Source organism: Zonotrichia leucophrys, chromosome 25 (assembly GCF_028769735.1).
Source record: "Zonotrichia leucophrys gambelii isolate GWCS_2022_RI chromosome 25, RI_Zleu_2.0, whole genome shotgun sequence".
NCBI lineage: Eukaryota > Metazoa > Chordata > Aves > Passeriformes > Passerellidae > Zonotrichia > Zonotrichia leucophrys.
In genome coordinates, this window is record NC_088194.1 from 2,248,923 (window position 1) to 2,264,696 (window position 15,774).

Below are 15,774 nucleotides of genomic sequence, written 5' to 3' on the forward strand. Positions count from 1 at the left end.
GGGTGGGCAGATCCCCATTGAGGGGGACAAATTCCCTTTGAGGGGGGACAGATCCCCTTTGGATGGGACAAATCCCAATTGGGGGCGGACAAATCCCCATTTGGGGAAGACAAATCCCCATTGAAGGGAACAAATCCCCATTTTGGGGGGGACAATTTTCCTTTTTGGGAGAACAAATCCCAATTGGGTGGGACAAATCTCCGTTTTGGGGTGACAAATTCTCCTTTCGGGGGGACAAATCTCAATCAGGGGGGACAAACCTCCATTAAGGGGGACAAATCCCCTTTTTGAGGGGGACAAATTCTCTCTGAAGGTGATAAATCCCATTTTGGGTGCGGACAAGCCACCCTGGGATATAAATCACCCTCGAGGGTGGGGACAAGATACCCTCGGGGGGGGACAAATCACCTTCAGAGCCACTTTTAGAGGGGACAAATCCCCATTTCTGGCAGGGCAGCGTGTCCCCATCCCTGTCCCCATCCCTGTCCCCATCCCTGTCCCTGTCCCGCGGGGCCCCGGGCCAGCCCCGGCTGTGACGATGCCGGGCACAGCCGCCCTAATGAGGACGGCAATGGGCTGTGACAGGCGCGGGGAGGGGACAGGGACAGCGTGGGGACACTCAGGGGACACCAGGGGACACTCACCCTCCGAGCAGGCTCTGCTGGGAGGCGAACGGGGGAATTTCGGCGGCTGGAAAAGGAAAAAAGGAATTTAAAAACGAATTTTAAAAGGTGGCGATGAGCTGGGGATGGAGAGGGTGATAATTAACTAATTAACTGCGGCGGCAGCGCCATCGATTCTGGGTCGTTAGCGGGGAGGTCGGAGCAGGGACAGCGCCAGGGGGGACACGAGGGTCCCTCCATGGGGGGACAGACGGACAGACTCACCCTCCTCGCCGGGGACGCTGGCGATGACACCGAGGGACGCGGATTTGAAACGGGACCAGCCCCGGGAGCGCGGCCCGGCCCGGGGCGCCGGGAGCCGCCTGGCGTCCTCCTGCCGGCGGGGACAGCGACAGTGGTGGCACTGCCACCCTCCCTCCCCCACAGCGGTCCCCAGATGGAAGCGGCTGCCGGGGGGAAGGAGCGTCCTGGGCACTCGGGGCGGTGGCAAAGCCACTCGTGGTGGTGGCAAAGGCACAAGGACAGTGACAAAGGCACCAGGAATGTGGCAGAGCCACTCAAGATGGTGACAAAGCCACTCGTGGTGGTGGCAAAGGCACCCGGGATGGTGGCAGAGGCACAAGGACAGTGACAAAGGCACCAGGAATGTGGCAGAGCCACTCAAGGTGGTGACAAAGCCACTCTGGGCAATGGCAAACCAGCAGGACAATGGCAAAGCCACCTGGGATGATGGCAAAGCCACCCGGGATGGTGGCAAAGGCACAAGGACAGTGACAAAGCCACCAGCACTATGACAAAGCCACTCGAGATGGTGACAAAGCCACTCTGGGCAATGGCAAAGCCACCCGGGATGGTGGCAAAGGCACAAGGACAGTGACAAAGCCACTCAAGATGGTGGCAAAGCCACTCAAGATGGTGGCAAAGCCACTCTGGGCAATGGCAAAGGCCCAAGGACAGTGACAAAGTCACCAGAACTGTGGCAGAGCCATTCAAGGTGGTGACAAAGCCACTCTGGGCAATGGCAAAGGCACCCGGGATGGTGGCAGAGGCACAAGGACAGTGACAAAGGCACCAGGAATGTGGCAGAGCCACTCAAGGTGGTGACAAAGCCACTCTGGGCAATGGCAAACCAGCAGGACAATGGCCAAGCCAACTGGGATGATGGCAAAGCCACCCGGGATGGTGGCAAAGGCACAAGGACAGTGACAAAGCCACTCAAGATGGTGGCAAAGCCACTCTGGGCAATGGCAAAGGCACCCGGGATGGTGGCAAAGGCACCAGGACTGTGACAAAGCCACTCAAGGTGGTGACAAAGTCACTCTGGGCAATGGCAAACCAGCAGGACGATGGCAAAGCCACCCAAAGTGACAACAGGCTCACTCCAAATGATGCCAAAGCCACCAGGACGATGCCAAAGCCACTCAAGATGGTGACAAAGTCTCTCAGGACAATGGCAAAGCCACTCTGGGCAATGGCAAAGGCACGAGGACAGTGACAAAGCCACCAGGACTGTGGCAGAGCCACTCAAAATGGTGACAAAGTCTTACAGGATGATGGCAAAGTCACCTGGGATGATGGCAAAGCCACCCAAAGCGGTGACAGGCTCACCCCAAATGATGCCAAAGCCGCACAGGACGATGACAAAACCACTCGGGGCGATGCCAAAGCCACCAGGACTGTGACCAAAGCCCCCAGGATGTGACCAAAGCCACCAGGATGTGACCAAAGCCCCCCAGGATGGACAGCAAAGTCACCAGGATGTGACCAAAGCCACCAGGACGTGCCTTTCCCCCAGTGCTCCCCTCCCCGGTGTCCCCTGTCCCCTCCCCTGGCTCGGGTGGCCGCTGGGTGGCCCCGGGGTGACAGCAGGGTCCCACCTGTGCCCGCCTCACGTCGGCCTCGTCCTCCTCGTCCTGCGAGAGCAGCGAGTCCAGCTCGTCACTGCTGTGCACCAGGGGGGCTCTCCGGGGGTCCCGGGGGCGCCCACAGAGCCCCCCCAGCTGCTCCGCGCTGGAGCCGAGCTCGGGGCTCCTGCTGGGGGGGGACACAGGGAAAGTCACCCCCAAAGCGGGGCCTTGAGGGGGGGACACCCCCAAAGCGGGTCCCCGAGGGGTGAGCAGGGAATTTGGGGTGTCCCCACTCAGGCAGGGATGCACGGAGGGTCCCAATCCCCAAATTTGGGGGGCTCGGGGATGCAGGAAGGTCCCCAAACCCCACTGGATTTGTGGGTGTCCCCACCAAGGCAGGGATGCACAGAGGGTCCCAATCCCCAAATTTGGGGGGCTCGGGGATGCAGGAAGGTCCCCAAACCCCACTGGATGTGGGGGTGTCCCCACCAAGGCATGGAGGGTCCCAATCCCCAGATTTGGGGGGCTCAGGGATGCAGGAAGGTCCCCAAACCCCACTGGATTTGTGGGTGTCCCCACCCAGGCAGGGATGCACAGAGGATCCCAATTTGGGTTTGGGGGGCTCAGGGATGCAGGATGACCCCTGAACCCACTGGATGTGGGGGTGTCCCCACCAAGGCATGGAGGGTCCCAATCCCCAAATTTGGGGGGTTCGGGGATGCAGGAACGTCCCCAAACCCCACTGGATTTGTGGGTGTCCCCACCAAGGCAGGAATGCACAGAGGGTCCCAATCCCCAAATTTGGGGGGCTCAGGGATGTAGGAAGGCCCCCGACCCCACTGGATTTGGGGGTGTCCCACCAAGGCATGGAGGATCCCAATCCCCAAATTTGGAGGGCTCAGGGATGCAGGAAGGTCCCCAAACCCCACTGGATTTGTGGGTGTCCCCACCCAGGCAGGGATGCACAGAGGATCCCAATTTGGGTTTGGGGGGCTCAGGGATGCAGGATGACCCCTGAACCCACTGGATGTGGGGGTGTCCCCACCAAGGCATGGAGGGTCCCAATCCCCAGATTTGGGGGGCTCAGGGATACATGAAGACCCCCGACCCGGCTAGATTTGGGGTGTGGGATTGGGGGTGTCCTCCCCAAGGCAGGAATGGATCCCAATTTGGGTTTGGGGGTCCTCAGGGATGCAGGAAGATCCCCAACCCCACTGGATTTGGGGGTGTCCCCTGCCAGGCAGGGATGGATCACATTTTGGGTTTGGGGGGCTCAGGGATGCAGGGAAATTTGGGGGTCGGGGTTGGGGATGTCCCCACCAAGGCAGGAATGCACAGAGGGTCCCAATTTGGGTTTGGGGGGCTCAGGGATGCAGGAAGACCCCTGAACCCACCGGATTTGGGAGTGTCCCCACCAAGGCATGGAGGGTCCCAATCCCCAAATTTGGGGGTCTCAGGGATGGAGGAAGATCCTGACACTGTTGCATTTGGGGAGTGGGATTTTGGGTGTCCCCACCCAGGCAGGAATGGATCCCAATTTGGGTTTGGGGGCTCGGAAGACCCCTGACCCCGGTGGATTTGGGGGTGTCCCCACCAAAGCAGGGATGGATCCCAGTCCCTGGATTTGGGGGGCTCAGAGATGCAGGAAGATCCCGACCCCGCTGGATTTGGGGGTCGGGGCTGGGGGTGTCCCCACCAAGGCAGGGATGGATTTGGGGGCTCAGGGATGGAGGAAGACCCCCAACCCCACTGGATTTGGGGGTGTCCCCACTCAGGCAGGGATGGACCCCAATCCCTGGGTTTGGGGGGCTCAGAAGACCCCCGACCCCTCTGGATTTGGGGGTGACGGTGCCCCGGGGGTCCCCCCGTACCTGAGCTGCCCGTAGCCCGGGATGCCCCGCGGTTCCTTGCCCGGTTCCCAGCTGTGCCTCCGGAAAGGGTCCAGGGAGCTCCGCAGGGCCCGGGATCTGCGCAGGGCCACGCCGGGGATCCGCCCTTCATCCTCATCCTCCTCATCCTCATCCCAGGCCGTGCCGGGCTCCAGGACGGACACGCAGCGGCGCCTCGGGGGCGGGAGCCCCCCACAGGGCTCTGGGGTGACTTGGGGGGGCTCCAGGATTTTGGGGTGCTCCAGAACTTGGTGGGGCTCCAGGATTTTGGGGGGCTCCAGGATTTTGGGGGGCTCCAGGATTTTGGGGGGCTCCAGGATTTTGGGGCGCTCCCGGTGCCGCTCAGGGCCGGACGCTGCAGGAAGGGGGAATGGAGGGGTTAAGGGGGGTCCAGCCCAGCCCTGAGGGGATTTTGGGGGGTCTCAGCCCGAGCAGGGGGGGCGTTCCGGTGTCCCCGCGGTGCTGGAGGGTCCCCAAAGCCCCCAGGGGGGGCAGGAAAGTCAAAATTCACCCCCCTGCCCGAGGCTGAGCTCTTGTGGTTATTCATTAAACTGGGAGGAATTCGGGAAGGGAGGAGAGAGGTGGGGAAGGGGAAAATGGGAAAGGGAGAGGAAATAGGGAAATGGGAATGGGATTGGGAATGGGAATGGGAGAGAGAATGGGAACGGGAACAGGGAATGGGAGAGGGAGTGGGATGGGGTTGGGAATAGGACTTGGAAAGGGAATGGGAAAATCGGAATTGGAGAGGGAATGGGAAAATGGGAAAATGGGACTGGGAAATGGAGTGGGAATGGGAATGGGAGAGGGAATGGGAAAATGGGATTGGGAAAATGGGATTGGGAAAATGGGAATGAGTACAGGAATGGGAAAGGGAGAGGGAAAGGGATTGGGAATGGAAAAGGAAGTGGGAGTGGGAATGGGAATGGGAAAAGGAATGGGAATGGGAATGGGAGTGGGAATGGGAGAGGGAATGGGATTGGGAATGGGATTGGGAATGGGACTCCCCACCCCAGGGGGACCCCGCAAGGATGCAGCTCATCCAAGCCCCCAAATTCCCACCCCTGAGGGGAGGGATAAACCCCCCCAGAGTGAGGAGAGGGGCCCAGGGGGGCTTTAGAGGGACTGGGGGGTCTGGGATGGGATCTGGGGTGGGTTTGGGATGGGGCTGGGAGAGATTGTGGGATGGGAATTATGGCGAGGTTTGGGGTGGGATCTGAGCGGGTTTTGGGATGGGATCTGAGTTGGGATCTGAGCGGGTTTTGGGATGGGATCTGAGTTGGGTCTGGGGGATTTCAGCCTGGCCATAGCCCCTAAAAGGCCCCACGAGACCGGGAAACCCTTGGGTATCCCGATCTCCCTCCCAAAATCCCAACATCCCCCCAGAACCCCAACACCCCCCGAGCATCCCGAGCCAGCTGCTCCTGCTGGGATCCCCTCCTGGATCCTGGGCTGCTCCCGATGGATCCCCCCAATCCCTGGGCCACAATCCCCAAATCCCAGCCCCGTCCCCACATCCTGGCCTGGCCAGACTCACCCCGCTGGGCACAGGGAGAGGACTGGGATGAGCTGGGATGAGCTGGGATGAGCTCAGCCGTTTTTCCTGTTTTTACATTCCCAGCCCGGTCAGCTGATTTTTAAAAAAAAGAAAACAAAAAAAAAAAAAAAAAACCACGTTTTCCTTTGTGGATCTGCCCTTGGATCTGCCGGGGATCGGCCACAAATGTGGGATAATAAATATGGAATGGTAAAAAAATGAGGAGAGGAGCGTGGCCATGGCTCCAGGGGAAAACCACAGGCTTGGCTATTCCCAAGGACCCACGAGGTTCCCCCCACGCAGATTTTGGGGTTCCCGGGCTCATCCAGGTGCAGGAAAGCAGCCGGGATGTGCAGGAGCTTCCCTGAGCCTGCCGGGAATCTCAGGATGCAAATCCGAGCTCTGGAGCAGGGAAAGGGAAATTCTGCAGCAGCTGCCCCAAAATCCCAATTCCGGGGACAGATCCCCCTAAATCCCGATCCTGGGGGAGGCTCCAGCCCCCAAATCTGGATCCAGCCCCAAATCCCGGTCCTGGGGACAGATCCCTCCCCAAACCCTGATCCTGGGGGACAGCTCCCCAAAATCCCGATCTGGGGACATCTTCACCCCTAAATCCCGATCCTGCAGCAGCTCCCCACAAATCCCAGTTGCGGGAACAGCCGTCCCCCAAATCCCGATCCTGGGGGCAGCTCCAGCCCCAAATCCTGATCCCACTCCCAAATCCCGATCTTGGGAACTGCTCCCCCAAAATCCCGGTCCTGGGGACATCTTCCTTCCCTCCAAACCCCCATCCTGAGGGCAGCTCCAGCCCCAAATCCCAATTCTGGGGACATTTTCATCCCCAAATCCCGGTGCTGGGGGCAGCCCCAAAATGTTGGCTGAGAGTGGCCAGTTTGGATCCCGACCGGGACTCGGTGACACCGGGATAACGCCGGGATAACGCCGGGATAACACCGGGATAACGGCGGACCGGGAATTTCGGGCGCTGCTCCGAGCTGGGAACGGCCAAGCTCACACCGGGATGTGCCGGGATTCCCGTTGGGAATTCCGGGATTCCCGGAGGGATTTGGACCCGGAGGGGCTCCGGTGTTTTCCCAGCACCGTCCGGTACCGGCGGGGAACGATCGGCGGGGGATCCCCATCCCGGGGGTGCCGGAGGGAACCGGGATCGCGACCTTGGGGGGACCACGGGGAAGGGGCCCTGGGGTGGGCTCGGGGGGGCTCAGAGGGGATTTTGGGGGGTCCTGCTGTCCCCAGGTCACCCCGGGTCACCCCGGTCCTACCTGCGGGTGACGGGAGCGGGGGTGAGCTCGGTGCCAGGCGGAAATTCCCAAATTCCCAAATTCCCAAATTCCCAAATTCCCAATTCCCAACGAGGTCCCGGCGGTTCCCGAGGAGGGGTCCCAGCCCCGCGCCCCCTCCCCCTTCGCTCTCGCCTCCCGCACTCCAAACAAACCAGGAACCACTCGGCCGAGCGGAGCCTTTTCCCTGTTAACCCTTTATCCCGCAGATCCGGGGGTGCCGCTGCCGCTCCCCAAATCCCGAACCGATCCCTGTTACCCCCCCCCCCCCCACAGCCCTCGGCACCCCCCGGTTCCCTTTCCCAGCGATTTTCAGGGATCGGGAGCAGCCCCCGAGTGAAACTCTCCCTTCCCCAGTCCCCGAGATCCTTCCCATGGGATTCATGGGTGATTCAGCCCGGAACCCCCAAAACACCGCAGGGCAGGGCGGGGCTGGCTCCGTGCCTCAGTTTCCCTGCCCCAAAGGCAAGAATTCCTTCACCCCCACTGGAATATTCCCATTTTTCCAACCCGCAGCCTGCAGAACCCCACATCCCACTGGGCTGAGCCCCAAATCCACGGCGCTGCCCCCACATCCCCACCTTGTCCCGGTTCCGCACGGGTCACACACCTTGGGCAATGCCAGCGCAGCCGGATCCAGGCGGGATTTCATCTCCTGGGAAAAACCGGCACGGAACGGGTTAATCCCGGCTGCACCGGCTCCATCCCGCTCCGGAGGCACCTGCGGGCCCGCAGCACCCCGATTCCCACCTCATGGGAATATCCAGGAGCGTGGAAAAGCTCCGGGAGCGCCCAGATTTTCCCGGGATTTCTCCTCGCCAGCAGAAATCCCAGGAAAATCCCAAATTTTCGCCCCCTCCGGAGCCGAACGGCCCCGGGTTCCGTCTCCCTGTGGGTATTCCCGGGATTTGTCCCGCCGGGAAGGTGTTTGTTTAAACAAACGGGCGGAACGGGGACCTTTGTGCGCGATTCGGGAGGTGCCAGGAGGTGCCAACTCCCCGGACCCGAGCCGTGCCCGCTGCCGAAGCTTTTCCAGGGATTTCCTCGGGAATTCTCTTTCCCGGGGCAGGGATTGAGTGAGTCTCCTTTCCCCAGGTTTTTTGGGGGTTAAATTTTGGCCTCGCTGTTTCCTGGTTCTGCGGGGTCCGCCCCGCGGCGCTTGTGTGCATAAACCTTTGGAATTAGGGTGGAATTTGGGAAGCTGGGGCTTGAATTCCTGGATGGAGGCGGGAATGGGGTCTTTGAGTCTTAGCCGAGTCAAGCTGTGATTCCATAGAGGGGCAAAAACTCCTTCCCCAAATCGCCAGAAATATTCCAGGTGTGGAATCTTTCTGTTTTCCAATCTGAATAATTCCATCATTTCCAAGGGAATTCTGGAATTTTCTCCTCCTCACCAGGGTCCTTTGGCGGGGGGGGGTTCATCCTTCCCGATGCCGCAGCTCCACCCCCCGAAATCCAGGGAGGCGCCAGGATTTGGGATCCAACAGGGACAACTCCTTTTCCCAACAAAACCTCGCCCTAAATCCCAATGCGGCCGCTGGGAATGAGCCACCCTCGCCCTTTTTCCAGCTGGAAATCCCATGGGAACGGCAGCTGGGATCATCCTTACCCCTCATCCCGGCGCTCCGATCCTCCCGGCAGCTCGGATCCCCCCGGCACGGGAAGGGTGGGATCCGGGGGTGAGGAATTCCAGCCTTGGGGACATTGTTTAGGGACAAAAGGGACAAAAGGGACACTGTTCCCTCGGGATCTCCATCCACCAACACGGAATTCTTGGCTGTGGGGTGATGGGAGCCACCAAATATTGGGATTTTGGGGGGGGGATTATCTCCCAAATATCGGGATTTTTGAGGCAGCAAGATGCAAATCTTTTATTTTCCATGGAATATCTGCAATTCCAGCAGCGTCACACTGGGGAGGGAAATCGATGTCCGGCATCGCAGCAGCTCCAGAGGGAGGAACCCATGATCCCAGTACTTGATCCCAGTGATCCCAGTGAACCTGGTACCCAATCCCAACAATCTCTGTGATCCCAGTGATCTTGATACTGGAATCCCAGTGACCCCAATGATCCTGGTACCCAATCCCAATGATCCCAGTGACCCCTGTGATCCCAGTACCTGATGCCAATGATTCTGGTACCCAATCCCAATGATCCTTGTGAGCCCAGTGATCCCAGTAATTGATCCCAAAGATCCCTGTGGTCTCTGTGATCCCAGCATCCAATCCCAATGATCCCAGAGATCCTTGTACCTGATCCCAATGATCACTGTGATCCCAGTATCCAATCCCAATGATCCCAGTGTTTCCAGTGATCCTTGTACCCAATCCCAATGATCCCTGTGATCCCAATGATCCCTGTGATACCAGTATCCAATCCCAATGATCCCTGTGGTCCCTGTGATCCCAGTACCTGATCCCAATGATCCTTGTGAGCCCAGTGATCCCTGGGATCCCAGCACTTGATCCCAAAGATCCTGTGGTCTCTGTGATCCCAGCATCCAATCCCAATAATCCCATGATCCCAGAGATCCTTGTACTGATCCCAATGATCACTGTGATCCCAGTATCCAATCCATTATTCCAATGATCCCATGATCCTTGTACCCAATCCCAATGATCCCCATGATCCAATGACCTGTGATACAATATCCAATCCAATGATCCCAATGATCTTGTGAGCCCAGTGATGCCTGGATCACAGTACTGATTCTAAAGACCCCGTGATCCAAATGATCCCAGAGACCCTTGTACCCGAAACCCAATGACCTGTGTCCTGTGATCCCAGTATCCAATCCCAATGATCCCTGTGATCCCAGTACCTGATCCCAATGATCCTTGTGAGCCCAGTGATCCCTGGGATCCCAGTACTTGATCCCAAAGATACCTGCGGTCCCAATGATCCCAGAGATCCTTGTACCTGATCCCAAAGATCCCAGTGATCCCAATGATCCTAGTGATCCTTGTACCTGATCCCAATGCTCCTGTGATCCCAATGATCCCTGTGATCCTGGCACCCAATCCCAATGATCCCAGCGATCCCAATGATCCCAGTATCCAACCCCAGTGATCCCAGTGATCCTGACACCCAATCCCAACGATCCCTAAGATCCCAGTGATCCCTGTACCCGATCCCAATGCTCTGTGATCCCAGTATCCGATCCCTATTATCCCTGTGACCAATCCCTGCAGGAATCACCATTTTACTCCCAAACCCCTACATTTCCACCAAAAACGAACTCCCTGATGCTTATCAACAACATTCCCCCATCCCACGCTCCGGATCCCCTCCCAACCCACAGATCCAACCACCAGACAATGCCCAGCACTGGAAAGCGACCCTGGAAGTAGAGGAATCCATGGAATCCATGGAAATCTGGAGCTCTGGGGAGGTGCCTGGAGTGCAGGTGCAGATCAGGTCTAGATCAGGTCCAGACCAGGTCCAGACCAGGTCTAGATGAGTGGGTAGGAGGCGTAGCTGGCGATGCCGCAGAGGTTGGAGGCGTTGCGGGCCATGCGGATGTACCCGGCGTCCCCGAAATGCACGCCCCAGCTTTGGGAACAGGGAGAAGAAAACAGGGAAAATTCCTCATTTTTTTAAAAAGGAGAAGGTGCCAGAATCCTGGGATTCATGGAACCATTTGGTGTGGAAAGCCAGGGCACCACAGGGAATATTTCTCTGTTTGCTCTTGGGTGCACTGACCCCCAGGGGAACACTGATTTTGACCCTCATTTATGGAGAAAGTTTTCTAAACTTCAAGATAGACTAAAATCCACAAAAGTGGGAAATCATAGAGAGTAGTGTAGAGGTATCACTTGGTGAGAAATTTAAATTTTGGGATTTTTAGTGTGCAAGATGGAGGGCACAGGGTGTCATCCTGGATTTCTTCTCCAGGCTTCTTCTTCATGGGTTTGGGTGGCATTTTGTAATTGGGCAGAAAAATCCACATTGGGATCAGTTATTGGGTTAAAAGGGGAAATAATTTAGGTGTCAGTTCTTAATTGGATAGTTTAGTCTTAAAAGACCTTTTAACAAGAGATTGTTGGCCATTTTGTGCCTTGCTGCCCAACTCACAGGAGTGAGATTGTTTTACTGATAAGAAATAATAAATACAATAATAAACACTTGAGTCCCAACATGAATTATTATCTCAAGTGTCTCCAGTCCAGACCCAGAGAAACCCACTGGTACCACCACAATTTGGGTTGGAAAAGTCCTCAGAGATCACAAAATCCAACTGTCCCCAAGGTTGCCAAGGCCACCACCATGGGAATGTGTCCCCAAGTGCCACATCCACACGGATTTGGGCAGCTCCAAACACAAAATCCTGGGATTATGGAGTGGGTTGGGCCAGAATGGACCTTGTGGATCATCGTTCCAACCCTCCCATGGGTGAAGAAGCACCTGGACAAGGCCCTGAGGGACAAGGTGGGAGTTTTGGGGTGTCCAGGGCTGGGACTTGGACTCTTTGTGGGTCTCCATCCAGCTGGGAATGTTCCAGAATTCCCTGTGGATGCCCAGGGTTTTTACCTGTTCTTCACCAGCCAATATTCCTTGTTTTCCAGGGAGCCGTATCCCACCACCAGCACGGCGTGGTTCAGCTTCTCCTGCGAGCACTGGGGGTCGTCAAACACCCCTGGGGAGGGAGAAAATTCAGAATTCCAATGGATCCCAGCCTCCTCCAGGAATTCACCACCAGCCTCCAAACCCCACCCAATTCCCAACGACCCTCTCACCAGGGAAGGATTCTGGGGAGAAAGAAAGGAAGAAGGCGGATTTAGAAAGTTAGAAGGAATATGTTGGAAGTGAGAAGGATTGTGGAAGAGAGAAGGGTGGATTTGGAAAGTTGAAGGATTTGGAATGTTGGAAGGATTTGAAAGAAGAAGGTATGGAAAGTGAGGATTGGGTGAAAGAAAGGAAGAAGGTAGATTTGGAAGGTTGGAAGGATTGTGAAAAGAAAGGAAGAAGGTGGATTTGGAAGGTTGGAAGGATTCTGTTGAAATGTTGGAAGGATTCTGGGGGGAAAGAAAGGAAGAAGGTGGATTTGGAAGGTTGGAAGGATTCTGCAAAGAAAGTGGATTTGGAAGGTTGGAAGAGCCCTAAAGGCCTCAAGACCATCCCACCCCAGCCTCCCTCCAGGAATTAACCCAAAAATCCCCGAATTCCGCCCAATCCGGAGGCCTCACCGGAGCGGTAGAGGAAGAAGCTGGGCCGGGTGGCGTCGATGGCCACGGCCACGGGGCCCACGGTGGCCACGGCGTCCCTGAGCGCAGCCTCATCGCCCTCGGGCAGCTCCACGAACCGGGAGCAGGAGGCGGCGCGGGCGGAGGCGTTGTAGTGGCACGTCCCGTTCTGATGGGAAACGGGGGAAAAACGGGAAATGGGAGTGAGCCGGGAAATGGGAATGAGCCGGGAAATGGGAATGAACCAGGAAATGGGAATGAGGTGGGAAACGGGAATGAGGTGGGAAATGGGAATGAGGTGGGAAATGGGAATGAACCGGGAAATGGGAATGAGGTGGGAAACGGGAACCAGGCAGGAAATGGGAATGAGGTGGGAAATGGGAAGGAGATTGGAAATGGGAAGGAGATGGGAAATGGAAATAAACCAGGAAACGGGAATGAGCTGAGAAACGGAAACGAGACAGGAAACGAGAACGAGCCAAGGAATGGGAATTAACTGGGAAACGGGGATGAGACAAGGAATAGGAACAAGTCTAGAGATGGGAACCAGCCAGAAAACGGGAACAAGGCAAGAAATGGGAATGAGCCAGGAAATGGGAATGAGCCACCGGGATCCAGGAGTGTTCCCAGACCCCCAGACTCCCATCCGAGCCCCTCCAGTCCTGCCTTCCCCATCCTTGATTTCTTTCCCACAGGATTCTCTGTCCTTTTTCCTCAAAAACATCCAAAATTCCAACCCCATTCTGAGGCTGGTTCCCAATCCCAAATCCAGCACAAGCCTGCATCGTCATCCTCCTCTTCCCTGGAGCCACCATCCTCATCCTCCCTATCCACAGATGCTTCTCATTCCCTCCAGACCCCGGGAACAGCTTTTCCCACTGTAGCTCCATGTTTGGAGAGATAATTCCCACTTTTTCTTGGATTGAGCTGTTGTTGCTCTGACCCATTTCCTGGGATCGTGTTTTCAGGAGGCTCCTGACCCATTTTTCCCGCCCCTCCAGCTCATTGCTTAAGAAATGGTGAAATAACCAGGTAGGAATTCCAGCTCCAGGTCCAGTCACTCCCCTCCAAACAATCCCAAAGTTCCTGGCCTGGCTTTGGACCCTGAGGTGCCATCAGAAAACCGAGGCAGGGGGAATTGGATTGGAGAAGAGGGAAGAAAACAGGAACAGGGTGAGGTTTCCATGAGTTTTCCAGGAAATGAAGTTTTCCAGGCCCACCTGAGCCGTGTAGGGATAGGACTCCTCGGACTCGATGCCGCCGTTGTCGATGATGTACTGGAACGCCTCCGTCATGAACCCGCCGGCACAGCCCTTGTTCCCGTACATCCCAGAGCAATCCACCAGGTTCTGGACGCTCAGGGACACCAAATTCCCGGTTTTCAGCTTCAGCTGCGCCTCCAGCGCTCCCACGGCGCTGAAGGCCCAGCAGGATCCGCAGGCGCCCTGCGAAGGAGGCGGGAGAGGCTCAGGAGCTGCCGTGGGGAGCAGAGGGAGGATCCCGGGGTGAGGCTCACCTGGTTCTTCACCTCGGTCACACAGCCCTTGTCCCGCCAGTCCAGAGCCTCGGGGATGTCCCCAACAGGCCGGGGTCGGGCTGGGAATGCAGAATTCCCGCGGGGACGGGGACGGAGCTGGAGCCCCGTCAGCGATGCCGCCACCTCCTCGCTGGTCTGGGGGGAAGGAGAATCCCAGAGGGTGATTCCTGCTCTCTGTCAGCCCCACATGAGGGTGCTGCGGGATTTCTGAGGTGGAATAGGCTGTGGGGGATCCTCAACTCCTTGTTTTTCCATTTAATTTCAAGATTTTCATCAGAAAAGGAAAAGCTCAGCCCCAGCTCCCCAAATCCCTGGAAACTGGGTCATAACCCCCCCCCCGCAAATTTGGGATGATCCATAAAAATCCCAAATGACCAGAACAGCTCCTGTGTGCCCCAAACCCCACCCCAGGGAGTTCTTTCCTCACAGAATTCCTCACAGAATTCCAGACACCTCCCGTGTGTCCCAAATCCCACCCCAAGGAGCTCTTTCCTCACAGAATCCCAGCCTGTCCCTGGCTGCTGGATCCCACCGGGACGGGCTGAGGGGGGTGTCAGGAGCTTTCCCACCCCAGACCCACCAAGATCCAGGTTCATTCCCCCTCCAGGGCAATTCCAGAGGGCTGGAACCGCTGCCAGCACCCACCATGTCCCCCAGGTGGTTCATGCCCAGCGTGTAGGAGCGGAGCCCCAGGGAGTGCTCCAGGTTGTGGAGGGTCACCAGCCACAGGTTCTTCTCCCACGTCAGGCGACGGAGCAAATCCTCCTGCAATCCCAGCAGGGCCCTGTCAGAGCCGGGACAGCCGCTCCAGAGCCATCCCACCCCAGTTCATCCCAGTAAAAGCCATTGGGAGCCCCAGCTGGGTCATCCCTGGGGAGCGGCCGCGCTCGGAACACCATCGGATCTTATCCAACCAGGAGAGCCCCAGAAAAATCCTGGGATATTCCCCAGGACATTCCCAACTCCCATCCTATCACATTCCCACCTGGGGGTGATATTCCTTGCCGTAGGATTTTTTCCAGAGCTCCCAGTGCCGGTCCAGCGCGGGGTCGGGCTGTCCCAGGGCCAGCACCAGCAGGGCCAGGAGGGCGGTGGGAGCCAGCGGCTCCATCCCGGGATTCGGAGCAGGAGCCGAGGGCTCGGAGCCGGGATTGACCCCTCGGTGACAAATCCGGTCTGGGCAGGGAGGTGACAACACCCCGGTGACCTGGTGGTGCCACCGGCCCGCCCGGACACGCAGCACAAAATTCCCTGCAGGGGAGAATCCCGGAGCCAGCCCGGTGTCCATGAGGACAGGCCAGGACACATCCGAGCTGCTGGGACAAATCCATGCCCAAAAATCCCCAAATTCCCTGGTTTTACCCAAGCAGTGCCCCCCAGCATGGGATACACCGACAATCCCACAATCCAGGTGGAGGTTTGGGATTAAACAGACCCTAAACCCCCATAAATCCACTTGTCCCCGAGTTTTACTTCCTCCAAGGGCTCCTGGGGCGGGGATTAAAACATCAAAGCCGCCCAAATTACCTCCAGAAGCTGCTCCGGGCCGGCTCCGACCTCCAGGAGGGGCTGGGGAGGGGATCTGGGGATTTGGGCTCGGATCCGGAGCGTTCCCGGCGCCGGCACTGCCGGGATTTGGGGCGCGGGGCAGCGGCGCCGTGGGGAGAAATCACGAGCCAGGAAATGAGGGAACGAGGAACCGAAAGTCCAAATTTCGATTTCAGTTCAGCTCTGAGGGGCCGGCAGGGTGAGAGGTTCCAGAAAACACCCAGGGAGGGAGGGAGGGTTTGTTGTTTCAGCACCCCAAAAATGCGGGGTGAGAGCGGGGTCACAGCTCGGGGTGGGTTTGGGGAGCTCCA

General features: G+C 57.7%; 2 protein-coding genes across 2 annotated transcripts; both read right to left on the reverse strand.

Annotated features, from left to right (window-relative positions):
• Positions 1 to 594: 594 nt before the first annotated feature.
• LOC135457598 (uncharacterized) lies at positions 595 to 8,810 on the reverse strand. Its single transcript, XM_064732305.1, has 8 exons — positions 8,804 to 8,810; positions 7,805 to 7,849; positions 7,177 to 7,329; positions 5,894 to 5,986; positions 4,342 to 4,714; positions 2,501 to 2,657; positions 888 to 996; positions 595 to 690 (listed from the first exon to the last, which is right to left on the reverse strand). The coding sequence occupies exons 1-8, from the start codon at positions 8,808 to 8,810 to the stop codon at positions 641 to 643; spliced, it is 987 nt and encodes a 328-aa protein (XP_064588375.1). The 3' UTR covers positions 595 to 640.
• A 1,317-nt stretch (positions 8,811 to 10,127) lies between these two features.
• On the reverse strand, positions 10,128 to 15,578 carry LOC135457724 (cathepsin S-like). The gene is made up of 8 exons (XM_064732441.1): positions 15,443 to 15,578; positions 14,901 to 15,091; positions 14,561 to 14,680; positions 13,895 to 14,050; positions 13,599 to 13,823; positions 12,382 to 12,547; positions 11,726 to 11,831; positions 10,128 to 10,747 (listed from the first exon to the last, which is right to left on the reverse strand). The coding sequence occupies exons 2-8, from the start codon at positions 15,024 to 15,026 to the stop codon at positions 10,648 to 10,650; spliced, it is 999 nt and encodes a 332-aa protein (XP_064588511.1). The 5' UTR covers positions 15,027 to 15,091; positions 15,443 to 15,578; the 3' UTR covers positions 10,128 to 10,647.
• Between the last annotated feature and the right edge of the window lie 196 nt (positions 15,579 to 15,774).

Excerpts from the sequence above, each read along its gene's own strand:
- LOC135457598 (XM_064732305.1), bottom strand. Across the intron at positions 4,715-5,893 it reads CTCTCCCTGTGCCCAGCGGG|CGTCCGGCCCTGAGCGGCAC; the intron begins GTGAGTCTGGCC and ends CCCTTCCTGCAG. Across the intron at positions 997-2,500 it reads CCGACGTGAGGCGGGCACAG|GAGGACGCCAGGCGGCTCCC; the intron begins GTGGGACCCTGC and ends CCCCGCCGGCAG.
- LOC135457724 (XM_064732441.1), bottom strand. The coding sequence starts at position 15,026 with ATGGAGCCGCTGGCTCCCACCGCCCTCCTGGCCCTGCTGGTGCTGGCC. Across the intron at positions 14,051-14,560 it reads TGAACCACCTGGGGGACATG|ACCAGCGAGGAGGTGGCGGC; the intron begins GTGGGTGCTGGC and ends CCTTCCCCCCAG. Across the intron at positions 12,548-13,598 it reads CCTATCCCTACACGGCTCAG|AACGGGACGTGCCACTACAA; the intron begins GTGGGCCTGGAA and ends GTTTCCCATCAG.